The 15,334-nt window shown below is 38.2% G+C and overlaps 1 protein-coding gene across 3 annotated transcripts in view; it reads right to left on the minus strand.

Moving 5' to 3' along the window:
• The window catches only part of CSMD3 (CUB and Sushi multiple domains 3), a gene marked incomplete at both ends in the record, with an annotated part of 670,606 nt that overhangs the window by 563,020 nt on the left and 92,252 nt on the right, over window positions 1-15,334 (minus strand). For all 3 annotated transcript variants that reach the window (XM_084281281.1, XM_084281280.1, XM_084281279.1), the window contains one exon: window positions 14,984-15,206. In XM_084281281.1, coding sequence (XP_084137407.1) covers window positions 14,984-15,206 — 223 coding nt within the window. The remainder of the gene's footprint in view (window positions 1-14,983; window positions 15,207-15,334) is intronic.

The raw sequence follows: 15,334 nt of genomic DNA on the forward strand, positions 1-15,334 counted from the left end.
ATATAAAACAGATTTGAGTCCACTTAGCAATTAATATATTTTGCTGTTTTCAATCATTAGGCTAGGCTGTGTTGTCTTAATTCTACTTTATGAGTGATTTTTGACATTTTGTCATTTAATATAAATTAATCTTTGTAAACAGTATCAGATGGTGGAGTAAACAAGACTTTTAAAGGAAATAATCATTACTGCAGACAGGATACTGCACAAAAAAAAAAAAAAAAAAAGATGTGTTAGCTACTTATATTTCATGCCAACATAAGCTGTCACAGTTGTAACTTTTTGCTACTCATAATAATAATCAAACAAACTAATCTCCACAGGAATTTTCTAATGTTTTCATTGACTATCTATTGTCTGAGTATATGACTGTGTAATAAAAGTTCTGTGTATAGCTTTTCCAAACCACTGAGATAACTATTGCAAAGCCTGTAATGCAAATATTATTATCAGAACACCTCGAGTACTGTGTGCAGTTCTGGGCACCACAGTATAAAAAGGACATGAAACTGTTGGAGAGTGTCCAGAGGAGGGCTACGAAGATGGTGAAAGGCCTGGAGGGGAAGACGTACGAAGAACAGCTGAGGTCACTGGGCCTGTTCAGCCTGGAGAAGAGGAGGCTGAGGGGAGACCTCATCACAGTCTACAACTTCCTCGTAAGGAGGTGTTGAGAGGCAGGAGATCTTTTCTCCATTAACACCAGTGACAGGACCCGCGGGAACGGGATTAAGCTGAGGCAGGGGAAATTTAGGCTTGACATCAGGAGGGGGTTCTTCACAGAGAGGGTGGTTGCACACTGGAACAGGCTCCCCAGGGAAGTGGTCACTGCACCGAGCCTGTCTGAATTTAAGAAGAGATTGGACTGTGCACTTAGTCACATGGTCTGAACTTTTGGGTAGACCTGTGCGGTGTCAAGAGTTGGACTTGATGATCCTTAAGGGTCCCTTCCAACTCAGGATATTCTATGATTCTATGATTCATATTTGACAAGGTACAGAGTAAATATGTTTTTTAGAGCACTGCAGGTTAGTCCAGTTCCATATCTGTCTTAGAATTTTACCTTTGAATTAAATACTAGGAATAGCCTTTAAATACCAGTTGGATAAAAATACTTTGTTTAAGCAAACATACTTTTTATCATTAAAAGAAAGAAAGAAAGAAAGAAAGAAAGAAAGAAAGAAAGAAAGAAAGAAAGAAAGAAAGAAAGAAAGAAAGAAAGAAAGAAAGAAACATAATTGATCATAAATCAAGTTGTGTTTGTGTTTTCAGGTTTATTATTTTAATATACAATGATCTCCCTGTCCTTATCTCAACCCTTGATCCTTTTCCATCCTATTTTCTTCTTCTTTTCCTTTGAGGAGGAGGAGTGTGAGAGTGGCAAATATGGACTTCAGCTGCCCAGCAGGGTAAAAACACCACACAGTCTCATCTCCAATTTCATTTTTTCAAAGGCTTGCTGTTGCTTAGTGCCCCATTTGAAATTTTTCTTCTTCCAGGTCACTCAATAAAGAGGTGTTACAATCAGACTAATTTGGAATATGCCTTCTCCAAGAACCCACAACACCTAAGAAAGCCTGTGTTTCCTTTTTGCTAGTTGGTGGAGACCTGGTTATTTTGTTGATCGCATCCATTGTGATTTGATGATGTCCATCTTACCTTTTTATTCCTAAAATGGATCTCCTGGGTAGGCCCTTTGACCCTACTTTGTTTTATGGCAAAACCAGCTTTCAGAAGGATTTGGACGATTTTCTTACCTTTCTCAAAATCTTCTGCTGTGTTGCCCCATGCAACGATGTCATCAATGTATTGCAGATGTTCAGGAGTTTCCCCCTGTTCTACTGCAGACTGGATCAGTCTGTAACAAATGGCAGTGACATGTTGTCATCCCAGGAGCAGTCAATTACAGGTGTACTGGCTGTCCCTGCAAGTGGAAGCAAACTGTGGCCTGCAGTCTGCTGCCAAAGGGATTGAGAAAAATGCATTACAGATATCAATTGTGGCATACTGTTTGGCTGCCTTTGACTCTAGTTCCTACTGAAGTTCTAGCATGTCTGGCATGGCATCACTCAGAGGTGGTGTGACTTCATTCACACCATGATAGTCCACTGTTAGCCTCCACTCTCCATTACACTTTCACACTGGCCATACAAAACAATTAAAGGGTGAGTGAGCCTTGGCAATAACTCCTTGGCTCTCCAGTTGATGAATCAGCTTATGGATGGGAATCAGGGAGTATTAGTTGGTGCAGTATTGCTGCTGCTGCACTACTGTAGTAGAGATCATCACCTACTATTCTTCAATGCTCAGCAATCCCACAATAGAAGGGTCCTCTGAAAGGTGGGGCAAGGTAGGCAGCTGCTTAATTTCCTCTGTCTCCAAGGCAGCTGTACCAGACGTACAACAGTACCCTTTGTGTCCTTGAGGTAGTCTATGCCAAGGATGCGTGGAGCCTCCAGGCCAGTTACAATGGTGTCCTTTTGCCATTCATTCCCAGTCAGGATCATGTCAGCCTCCAATACAGTTAGCTGTTGGGATCCTCCTGTCACTTCAGGATTTTGTCCCTCTATAGACTGATGGCATTAGGATACACTGTGTAACAGTGTCCACTAGAGCCATATACTCCTGAGTGTCTGATGTACCAAGACATTGAATCCACACAGTCCCATAAACAGTTATCCCTTTCCTGCACCTGGCTGGAGGTAGGGCCCCTTTAGTTCTGGTCATTATATTCATTACTCTCTTCTTGCAAATGCAAGTCAGAAGTCCCTTTATTAAAGTCAGAAGTAAGATCAACCCTTTTACTCTGTCTGGGGAAGTGCCCGCTCAAAACTGGAGCTGCAATTTTCCTGGAAGAACACACTTTTTTGATTGTTTTTCCTTGCAACTCATGTACCCATGTTTCTATGGTTGAGGTAGATTTTCCATCCCACTTCCTCATTTCCTCTCCATGCTCTCACATGTGAAATCACAGGGTGGCACAAGGTCTGTATACACTATATCCGGTCTCTTGAGAAGAGGAATGCTTATTTCTAATAGCTGAGATAGTGGACTGTAGAGATGCGGAGTAGGAATTGATGGAACTACCAGGACAGATTCTTCACAGCCAGATGAAGGCCAGTAGGAAGGAAGAGAGACTTTCTTCATATTTTTGGAGTTGGCCAGAATTCATCCACTGTTTGTCCCTCTCCGTCTTTACAGGTCATTACTATCAATGACTTAACATAAGTCATTGATGGTGTGTTCCATAAAAACTTCCACCACATGGGTTATGTGCACTTGACTTTATCTGAATATTTGGATAATTGTCCATTGTCCAGATCATCATAAATCACCTCCAGGCTATTTTCCTCAAGTACTGGTACCTCTCTCTATGGTGGTCCACTTGCCTGACTGACATACAACATCTTCCTCAAAGGGATGCCTTTCACACAGAACCACATGAAATCATCTAGGTTGGAAGACCGCCAAGATCACCGAGTCCAACCTCTGACCTGACACTAACCAGTCCTCTAATAAAACATAAGCTCTAAGCTCTACATCTAAACGTGTTTTGAAGACCTCCAGGGATGGTGACTCAACCACTTCCCTGGGCAGCCTGTTCCAACACCTAACAACCCTTTCGGTAAAGAAGTTCTTCCTAATAACCAACCTAAACCTCTCCTGGTGCAACTTTAGCCCATTCCCCTGTGTCCTATCACCAGACATGTAGGAGAATAGACCAACCCCCACCCTGCTACAGCTTCCTTTAAGGCATCTATAGAGAGCTATAAGGTCACCCGAGCCTCCTCTTCCCCAGGAGGAACAATTCCAGCTCCCTCAGCTGCTCTTCATAAGACTTGTTCTCCAGACCGATCACCAGCTTCATTGCCCTTCTCTGGACCTGCTCAAGCACCTCGATGTCCTTTCTGTAGTGAGGGGCCCAAAACTGAACACAGTACTCAAAGTGTGGCCTCACCAGAGCCAAGTAAAGGGAGCCAATCTTTTCCCTAGTCCTGCTGGCCACACTGTTTCTTGTACAAGCCAAGATGCTGTTGGCCTTGTCCACCTGAACACACTGCTGCCTTCCTACCCTCAAGGAGATCAACACATGCACCTAACTTGGTGTCATCTGCAGACTTACTGAGGGTGCTCTCATTAACCTCATCCAGATCACTGATAAAGATGTTAAAGAGAACTGGACCTAGTACTGAGTCCTGGGGGACTCCACTAGTGACCGACCTCCAGCTGGATTTAACTTTATTTACCACAACTCTTTGAGCCTGGCTATCCAGCCAGTTTTTAACTAAAAATTCCTTCATACTTAACAGGAGTAACCTCTTGAGGCTGAGGGCTTGTGCCCCTTTTCTTATCACTTTGTCAATGCTCCCTTCCCTGGAGAGGGATCCCAGCTGCTTGGCTTCTTTGCTCTTTAGTTCCATTCTACTGGCCCCCATTATCCCAGAATTGGAACTGCCAGGTGACAATGTGCTTGCCTGGATAATGGATGAAATCTTTTTGCATATCTCACGGATCACCCAGGGATAGGAATCAGGTGGTTACTGCCTCATTTATGAGTTCTCCCTTTTTCTTTTCTGTTCTTGTGATGGTCCTGCTTTGGAGTAGTCTTCTTTATCAAATTCTTCCTCATTCCCCTTCTTTGTAGGAGTTTCTTCCCTTATTAAATGAGCTGATTTTCACACCCATTGTTTCTTCTCATGTATGAGGATGATCAGAAATGACTGATATTGGTATGAGTAGGTTCTCTGGTTCAGCTGCAATGCCTGTTGCAAGGCTGCAGTAGCCGCAGAACAGCTGTAGAGCCTGTTACAGGGGTTGGAGTGGCCTCAGCACCTGTTGTTTTGCTGTCAGATCCAGAGACATTCTTGTCCCCTTTGGGGTGCTGAATAATGTTGAATAGCATTCAGTAAGTATGGGCCAGGCCCCAGCACATTGCAGTGATTATAATTTTACTTTATTTTTTTATTTATTTATTTTTAATTATTTTACTTTTAACATTTATTTTACTTTATTTTTTTAATTTATTTTTTTTTAATTTATTTTACTTTAATTATTTTACTTTTTTTTTTTTTTTTTTTTTTTTTTTTTTTTCTCCCAGGATTCTGAACTTTTTCAGGGGTGAAATTCCAAAACACTGGAGGTGTTGACTGTCTTAGGTACCTGTTCATACTATCCCCTGCACCCTGCTACTCATAACTATCCAGCCTTAGGGCAGATCTCTCATCGGTATTCTTAAAGAGTTTTTTAACCTTAAAACCTGAAGCACATTCAGGAGACATAGCAATAGGAACATGCTGGTTAGAACATCCCAAGCATATCCAAAATTCCCAACACCTGTTGTAATTAACCTGGAGAAGAAGTAGGAGGTGAAACAGTAAGAGTATGTGAAGGAGTTAGGGAAAGTGGGCCACACTGACTGGTTGAAAAAGATTGGAGAAAAAGAGAGTGTAATTATTAATAGCTTTGGAAAGACGGTTCCCAAAGAGCAAAGATGATGACAATGCTGAGTACAAATACCAGATTAGTTTCATGACCTGCAATTTTATTATGTCTTAAGCCAGTATTACATGATACAGCAAAAGGGTAACCTTAATTCAGCCCCCAGGGGTGATCAATGTTATAGGGAGCAGAGAGCAAGTAAGGTACAACATAAAATGACTGCGAGAACAAACAAACATACACACACAGAAATCAACATTGAAACCAGCAGCTTTAAACTAATATAGTGTTTATAACAAATGCGTTTTAACTTGCTGTGGTCAGATCCATCACTATCTCAACATTTTGTGTCCCAAGCTGAGTGCCAAAAGTACTGTTGTGGTTTAACTCAGCAGGCAGCTAAGCACCACACAGCTGTTTGCTTACCTCCCCCTTCCCCACAGTGGGATAGGGGAGAGTATCAGAAAAAAAAGGTAAAATTTATGGGTTGAGATAAAGACAATAGAATAGGATCAGGAAGGGAAAATAATAACAGTAAAAATAATAATAGTAACAATAATAGAGGAGAATTATACAAAGCAAGTAATGAACAATGCAATTGCTCACCACCCACCAACCAATGCCCATCTCATCCCTATAGCACTGGCAGCCCCTCCCCCAGGCCAACTCTCTCCAATGTTATTGTTCAGCATGATGTGATATGGTATGGAATATTGCTTTGGCCAGTTTGGGGCAACTGACCTGGTCTTGCCGCCTCACTGGCAAGGCAGTGGGAGAAGTCGAAAAGTCCTTGACTTAGTGCAAGCACTGTTCAGCAACAACTAAAACAGTGTGCTTCAGCAACCTGATCTAGTGAGAGGTGTCCCTGCCCAAGGCATGAGAGTTGGAATTGTATGATAATTAAGATATCTTCCTACCCAAATCATTCTACGAGTCACAGAATCACAGAATTGTCTCCATTGGAAGAGATCTCAAGATCATCGAGTCCAACCTCTGACCTAACACTAACGAGTCCTCCACTAAACCATATCACTAAGTTCAACATCTAAACATCTTTTAAAGACCTCCAGGGATGCAGGTCAACCACTTCCCTGGGCAGCCCATTCCAATGCCTAACAACCTTTTCGGTAAAGAAGTTCTTCCTAATAACCAACCTAAACCTCCCCTGGTGCAATGTTAGCCCATTCCCCCTCGTTCTGTCACCAGGCACATGGGAGTCTATGATTATATTGGCCTTATTCTGTTCCAAAATCTGAAACACAACACTATCCCAGCTGCTCGGAAGAAAAATAAATCTATCCCAGCTGAAACCAGGATACTAGTATACTGTTGATATTAAACTGTACTTAAATAAAATAAAATATAACAATTTATATTTATATGAATAATTTGTATGATAAAATGTTCATTTCAAACTGTGTAACATAATCCATGCATATAGTGTATAATGTAATCTAATCTATAGTAGCTGCTTTTCAGTAATAAGCTATCACATTCACTACTAAAGACAAATATTAGAGAGACAGAGGAATGTTCTCCAGTTTAAGCCTTCTCCAACCATTACTTAATTCAAATTAGTGTACATATAAATACACACACACATGCACGCATTTGCACACCAATTTATATGTTTTGTTTTTGTTTGTTTGTTTGTTTGTTTGTTTGTTTTTGGCTTTCTGCAGGAATATCAGTTAAAATAGAATGAACATGACTTTCTTCAAAAATAGAGACAGACTATTCATATAGGAACTCAGCATTCAGAGACAGGAGTAATAATTTATAATAACATATATCTATAGATATAGATATATGCTGGTCTAGGTACATTCTGGATCAATTATCAACTTTTTGACGTATGAGACATCGATAATTCCAACTACAGAAATACAAGCTGAATTTTCTCCATGTAAGCAAGTCAAATAGTAATACACCACTGCAATACAATGACTTTTTCCTATACACTATAACTTTCTGGGACAAGATGGTTATTGTGAACTACACTTCTTTCTGCTTACATAGCTGGAAACAGGTGGAAAACTAATGATCACACATTGGTATGCTGTGGCATAATGTCATAAATTAAGTGGTCTCAACAATAATCAACTTTGCTTCCTAGACTTTTTCATGTCCAATAAAACAATTAGAAAAGCAAAACACAATGAATAATATTTAGCAGAGGTAGTTTTTCAAGATGATCACATTCATCTCCTGTTATTTGAATTCTTTATTTGTAAAACACCGGTTATCAGCCTTTCCAAAAATGTTAATAGTTCTCAGAGGCTATAAAAGAGGTTTTTCTTCCATTACACAAAAGGTTAAGTAAGCAAGGTAGTGCAATATCCATCAGCTATTTCAAAGTATTCAAACTGCTCATGGAGCAGATTATCTTGAGTGTCATCACATGGCACTTGCAGGGCAAGCAGGCGATCAGGCCCAGTCAGCATGGGTTTATGAAAGGCAGGTCCTACCTGATGAACCTGATCTCTTTCTGTGATAAAGTGACATGTTGGGTGGATGAGGGAAAGGCTGTGGATGTGGTCTACCTTGACTTCAGCACGGCCTTTGATACCATTCCCCACATTCTCCTCAAGAAACTGGCTGCTCATTGCTTGGACTGGCATATGCTTTGTTGGGTTAAAAACTGGCTGGATAGCTGGGCCCAGAGAGTTGTGGTGAATGGAGTCAAATCCAGCTGGAGGCTGGTCACTAGTGGCATCCCCCAACACTCAGTACTGGGGCTGGTCCTCTTTAATATCTTCATCGATGATCTCGATGGAGGGATTGAGTGCACCCCCAGTAAATTTGCTGATGACACCAAGTTAGGTGTGTGTGTTGATCTGCTCGAGGGTAGGAAGGCTCTGCAGGAGATAGATAGGCTGGACAGATTGGCTGAGGCCAACCGTATGACGTTCAACAAGGCCAAGTGCCTGGTCCTGCACCTTGGCCACAACAACCCCATGTAGTGCTACAGATGGGGAGATGAGTGGTTGGAAAGCTGCCTGGCAGAGAAGGACTTGGGAGTACTGCTGATAGTCGGCTGAATATGAGCAACAGTGTGCTCAGGTGGCCAAGAAGGCCAACAGCATCCTGGCTTGTATCAGAAACAGTGTGGCCAGCAGGACTAGGGAAGTGATTGTCCCCTCTGGTGAGGCCGCACCTCGAGTACTGTGTTCAGTTTTGGGCCCCTCACTACAGAAAGGACATCGAGGTGCTCGAGTGAGTCCGGAGAAGGGCAATGAAGCTGGTGAGGGGTCTGGAGAACAAGTCCTACGAGGAGTGGCTGAGGGAGCTGGAATTGTTCCTCCTGGGGAAGAGGAGGCCCAGGGGCAACCTTATTGCTCTTTATAGGTATATTAAAGGAGGCTGTAGCGAGGTGTGGATTGGTCTATTTTCCCATGTGCCTGGCGACGGGATGAGGGGAAGTGGGCTAAAGTTGCACCAGGAGAGGTTTAGGTTGGATATTAGGAAAATTTCTTTACTGAAAGGGTTGTTAGGTGTTGGAATGGGCTGCCCAGGGAAGTGGTCGAGTGACCATCCCTGGAGGTCTTCAAAAGACGTTTAAATGTAGAGCTTAGAGATTTGTTTTATTAGAGGACTGGTTAGTGTCAGGTCAGAGGTTGGACTCGATGATCTTGAGATCTCTTCCAATTTAGATGATTCTGTGATTCTGTGTGTGCGTGTGAAACTGACCATACCAGTTACTTCAGATAAAGATATCCCTTTCAAGTTCAGCAATGGAGAAGTCTCTTCCTAAGTTCAGTGAGGAATAAAATTAACTACATCTTAAATAATGGCTACAAAATTTTATTTTTATTTTCATTTGATCTTTACCATTTAACCTTGGACATCCTTCTAGCTAAGTGAATATCTAATCCATTTTTTCCAAACTTGTTAAAATTTTGGCCTCTTTTTAGTAATGTAAGCAGAAGTTCAAGAGGCCATATTTGCCTTTTCTGAACAAGCACTTTCTTATATCAGTTTTAATTACTTTTTTTTACCTTTCACTTTCAATGAGCATCTGGAAATTTAACATCATACCAAAATATGTCCAATAATATAACTTATTTGGTGTGAGCTGAGATTTTCTTAGCTTTGTGTTTATAATCACAATGCTAAACATTTTATTACTTCAATGCATTTTCTTCATGAAGCAGTCCTTTCAGATTGCAAGACAAATCTCCATTTAAATGTCTTGCCTGCTCAACACCCATATCTCAGAGCTAAAATCCCAAATGTCTATTTACCATTAAATTCTGCTACATTTGTTTCAATTATCTTTTTTCTCTTATCTGCAAGCCTTATTGTGTTCATTGCCGCATGTTCAGACAGTTTCTAAGAATATACATATTTTTGGTTTACACTTTTGCTTTATTTATTTTTGTTCACATAGTGTAATTTTTCTTACTTAGATTCAATCACCTTATCTATCTCATCATTTTCCTCATTGCTTGCTGGTTCACGGTGCCTTTGTTCCCTGTTTTTAATTGCTATTATTCCCTCCCTCAGTCTGCACTGGTCTTTGATCTTTTTTCCTTATTTCCTTACCTCCTCATTGATCTTTGATTGGAACTTACACTGTTTTATTTTCTCTTTCTTTGTAAAAGGAGACTGTCATCCTATTTGTTTTTGTTCATTGGTCACTAAATTCCAAAGTGAAATTCTTTTCTTCCTTTGTTGTTTTCTCTTTCCATGCAAATAGTGGAGAAAGTTAGAGAATAGTGGCTCAACCAAAAGAAAAATCAATGACTCAGTTATCAGTGGTTTGAAGGTGTTTCCAAAATGCTGAATCCTTAATTTGATCCTAATCAACTCATGGTTTCTGCTCTGGTTGCTAATTTGGACAGAAAGTGAACAGTGATGAAAGAAAAAAAGTGCCTGTATTTAGAGCATAATAAAAATAAGTTGAGTGGAAAAACAACGAAGAGCTGTGGTTGCCTCTGATGGAAGGAAATCTTTATGAGAGATGCCTCTGATAAAGGAAGCTTTTTGAGATTTAGTAAATGTCCACTGTCTCCCTGTCAATAGCTATTATTTTACATCAACAGCCCCAAATGCTTAAACAGAAAAAGGAAAAAAAGTGAAAAAGGAAGCTTTGCACATTTTCAGTAGTCAAGATTATTTGGGAATAAACCCTGAATAATTGCAAATATTCTACTCTGACATATGCCTTAAAGGCTTAATAAATGAATAACCAAAGAGATTTTGTCTCTGACAGATTTAATCTAGAACCTCATTATTGTGGTTTTACCCAGCTGGGCAGCTGAGCTCCACCACAACCACTCTCTCACTTGCCCTCCTCAAAGGGAAAGGGGAAGAAAATACAATGGAAAGGGATCAAGGATTGAGATAAGGACAGGGAGATCACTTGACTTACTACTTACAAGCTAGAGCAGTGAGAAACAAAGGAAACAAATTAAAAACACCTTTCCAATAAAAACACCAATTCCAATATAATTGTAGCAGATATGCATTTTTTCTCTGCTTAAAATTTGTTTCATCAAATTCAATGCAATGTTAATTTCATTATGAATATTTAAAAATTAAATCAATTAACTGGTTACGTACTGGTAATTTTGGGAAATATATTTACTTGGAACTGTGAACAAAGTTTGGGTAGATAATCGCAAATTATTGTTCAATTATTTAAAACTATTTCCAATATCACACTACAAATTGGGGTAACTAATTAGATAAATAAATGATATTTTAAGGAAAACAAAAACAAAAACAAAACAACAGACACACACACACACACACACAAAAAAAAAAAAAAAAAAAAAGGACATAAATACTCTGGTGTTTCCTGATAGTACATTAGATGTTATGCTCTGGAATTTCTTAAAAACTAAACTTACAAAAATTATATAGGTTGTAACGTAAAACAGTTACTAAGAAATGTTAGAACTGAGGTTGAAATTCTCTCAGTCACCTACAAATACATTGTATCACTGCCACTAATTGCATGTTTTAAAATTACTTGCTGTTTACATATAGTATTCAAGGACTGACATGAAGAGTACTCAATGAAAAAATCATACAGTTAATCCCATACTTTATACAATATCTAAATGTTTCTGTGAACTTAATTATTTAATAGTTTTGTCCCAGATTTTTGTATATGGTATCAGAATCTGGAGGAACCCAACAGACCCTCCTTGCCATGACCAACCTCAGTTGGGATTCCCACTCACTTTTGCACAAGGGTCCTGAGACTGTTACAGCTCACCCCGGGCTGTCCAGACCATGCCTCAGTGAGGCAGGTGCTTAGGGAGGTGCTCCTCCCTAGCTCTGTCCCTGTCCCTGCCTCATGTATGAGTTTTTTACTCCCAGATGAGATTGTTGGAGGGACCCTAGACCTGGTTCATCACTTGTAATGTCAGGGACTGTTACTCCTGTGACTAGTTCCCAGGACCCTGTTACCGGTTCCCAGGTCTGCACTTGCAGGATTGAGCCCTGCTGAGAGCACAGCCTGTATGTGGTCAACCTTGACACCCAGCTTTTACCCTTCAAGGAGCAATCCTGTTTCTGGTAATCCTTGATATATGGCACTAGCTACTACAGTGAATTATTTGCAAGTTTTACTAAAATTTGTTTTCATAATATGCAAGGGGTATCATTAGATGACTCCATGTGGCTTTTTCAAAACTGGTGGTTTATGTGATGTTTTATCAGTTCAAAACACACTTTCCATTTATTTAACTTAAAAGTGAAATTTCTTATCATAAGTGCTTGTTTCTCAAGCTGAGCACCCAGAATTTTTTAAAAAATGTTATTGATATGCATCTTCAAAAAACTTGTTTGAAAACATCTAGTAACATACAACAACTTTTTGAAAGGCAGAACATTTATAAAAATGGAACAGGATTTCTACCTGAAAATACAACACTTTCACTCAGAATAGAAGTCAGAACTATTAGCTAATTTCCAAAATAAGATGTAATCAAAGTGGCAATTTTAAACCAAACACATAAAAACAAACCCTGCCTTTGTTTTTTTTTTCTTTTTTAACTAAATGTATCAACATGAAAGATACAGTACACAGAAGTGTCACAAAGATGCACAGGGAAGACAAGAATAAAAATAGTGACATGCTACAAGTAGACTAACAGGAATGAAATTTGCTGAAAGCTTATTTCAAATACAAGAAGTAATAATATTTTTCTCTGCTAATAGATTATTTTTTTTTTTGTGGATGCTACAGAAATATGATTTATAGAAATATGTATCTATTTGTCTTCACAGCTTTATTCTAGATTTTCTGTATTTATAGTTTGAGGCAAGTATCTAGCACATTAAATATGTTTGATCAAGCATATACAATAAAATAATACATGAAAGTATAATATTGACTGTACACTTTCTTTAATGGCCTTATCTGATATGCTTCTCTTTCATTTGTGGATGGTTTAGCTGTCATTAAGTGCCATCTAAACTACATAACGTTGTTAAGCAATTTCTGAAGACAATCAATAACTACAAAATTCAACAAGATTCAATTTTGAGGAGAAAAATTAAAGGGTATACAAAGCTGCATGAGGATGGAGTTTCACAGGTGGAACTCCACCTCATGAGGTCATGAGTTTCACAAACAGCCCAGATGGGACATTTCTTTATGTCATACAGAAACCATTTTCAATGAACAAATTGTAGTAGAAGCCAATGTCTGAGACCATTTTTTAGCTGTCCTGTTATGTACTTTGCAAATAGATGTGTATAATCCCCTGAGAATATTTTAGTCTTTAAGATGATGGTGAATTGATTAAATTTTTATGAATGTCACTAGGTAATAAAACAAAATCAACTGTCATGTTAGAAAGAAACTTTCCACAAGAATCTGTATACCAGTAAAACTCTATTTAAGTAAATAACTTTTGCAAAAAGAAAAGTTCATGAAACATTATCTTACTCCTTCCTACAGTAATCTGAGAAAATAAACATCACCATGAAAGAACTAATAGAGCTTGCATAATTTCACTATTACTTTCTTAAATTAAAACCCAATACTCCAGTCTCACACAAATGTATACTTTTTTTTTTTTTTTTTCCTTGCACAGGCAAAATCTCGCAAGTCTTGTGAAAAAATCTATTTCAAGACTTGTATGGAGACTTAATTGCATTTTCCTTTTTAAGTGCTGATTTATTCAACTGACTTCTACAGAATTCTTATCTATTTCCCTGCCATACTGTAGTGGCATTCTAAGTACCAAAACTTTGAGCATGCCAGACTTCCTTGACTTTGCTTTCAATATATCAAAAATAAAAAAATAAAAAAATAAAAGCATCCTAAAACTTCAGATTTGAAGGCTAAGTTTAATATAAAAGGAGTCCTGAATACATATATAAATATATGGAGATAGATATTTATATATATATGTTTGTACAGATAGGTGTACATAGAAGTATGCACATATGCAGCCACACAAATACCTTCTTTGTGGTTTGAACAAGTTATACAAATTACAAGGTATTACTTTCCTCTTCCTCACATCCTTCTAGCTTTCTTCACCTGTTTTCTCTGATGTTCATTAAGACTATAACTCAGTAAGAACTGTAATTCCTAATATTAATTATTAATTATTCTATTGCACTTGTACAGAATGTTGTTCACATGTTCCCTGGGATTACAGTTTACAGTATATTCACCAGTGGAAGTCCTGACTGACAATGAGGGTCTTACTTTTTGGACTCCTACATGAGATCAAATATCCATGTAAACTATTTTTTGAGGAGTGGGCATTAAGGAGGAAAGCAACATGTACTTGTGTCTTCTTTTTGTGGAAGACAACTCTCAAAGTACCCTCTTTCCTGCAGCTGATATTAGAATTGCACACAAACACTCATGAAACAGGAAGTACAACGGGAAATATAGAAATACAAAGAAAACAACCTTCATTACAAATAAATTTCCCCATATCTGCTAGGTGTTATTCATTTGACAAACAGAATTTGCAACCTACACAGACATGAGTCAAAGAATTTTACAGTTCTAATTCCCCTCTAGTAATTTGTTACATTATCATTGTAGTGTACAGGTGCTGGACTGTTAGTCACTGTTAGACTGTGACCCATCAAGCTCTTGATTTTTCAAATATTTTTTTCACTGTTGAGATCCCCTCATCTTAGAAGTTTCTTATAAACAATAACAAAAATATATTTTCTACTTTAAAAGACATTTTGTTTTTCAAATTCCTCTTGAAAGCCTCCTATTGAAAAAAAATGAAAAAGTTCTACAACTCAGGGCGGTCATGCACCTTGAGACACACCATTTCATCCTCACTTTATGTTCATTCATACATGTATGTTTCTTAATTCATTGCATTATTGAGACAACAGATTTTATGAGGGCTAATGTTTTTAACACTTATTTTAAATGTAATTAAAACACATAATATACACTTAAAATCATTTTTAATTGATTAAAGAAAAGTTGTACCTTAAAATCTAAATAACAAATAATTAGTAATATAAAGGCATTAGTTTTAACTATTTTCTCAGATATTTTTAACATACGAATAGACGTTACATTTTAATAATGTTTATTATTTACCTTGTCCTAAAGTTTGCAGGATGAGGATGCCCATCATATAATGACAAATAATCATATTCTTCTTCAAGAGCAAAAGACTGAAAGACAATCTGTATCCTGTTTCTTTCTTCTGCTATTATAACCCATGTACAATTTGCACCGTTTGGATATCCATATGGGAAGCCAGGGCTTTCTATAGTTCCATTCAGTCCTTTTAAAGTTCCACCACAGGTATAAATAAATCCTAAAAAAAAGCAAGCAAGGAAACAGAAGTTAGCAAAATGGGTTTTGTTTTGTTTTAATATTAAGCTTCAATAAAATGCCATTTCAATTCACAATTTCACTTTTATCAAAATACTTCTCACCAAGCTC

Source organism: Netta rufina, assembly GCF_964035555.1.
Source record: "Netta rufina genome assembly, chromosome: 2".
In the NCBI taxonomy this organism is placed as follows: domain Eukaryota; kingdom Metazoa; phylum Chordata; class Aves; order Anseriformes; family Anatidae; genus Netta; species Netta rufina.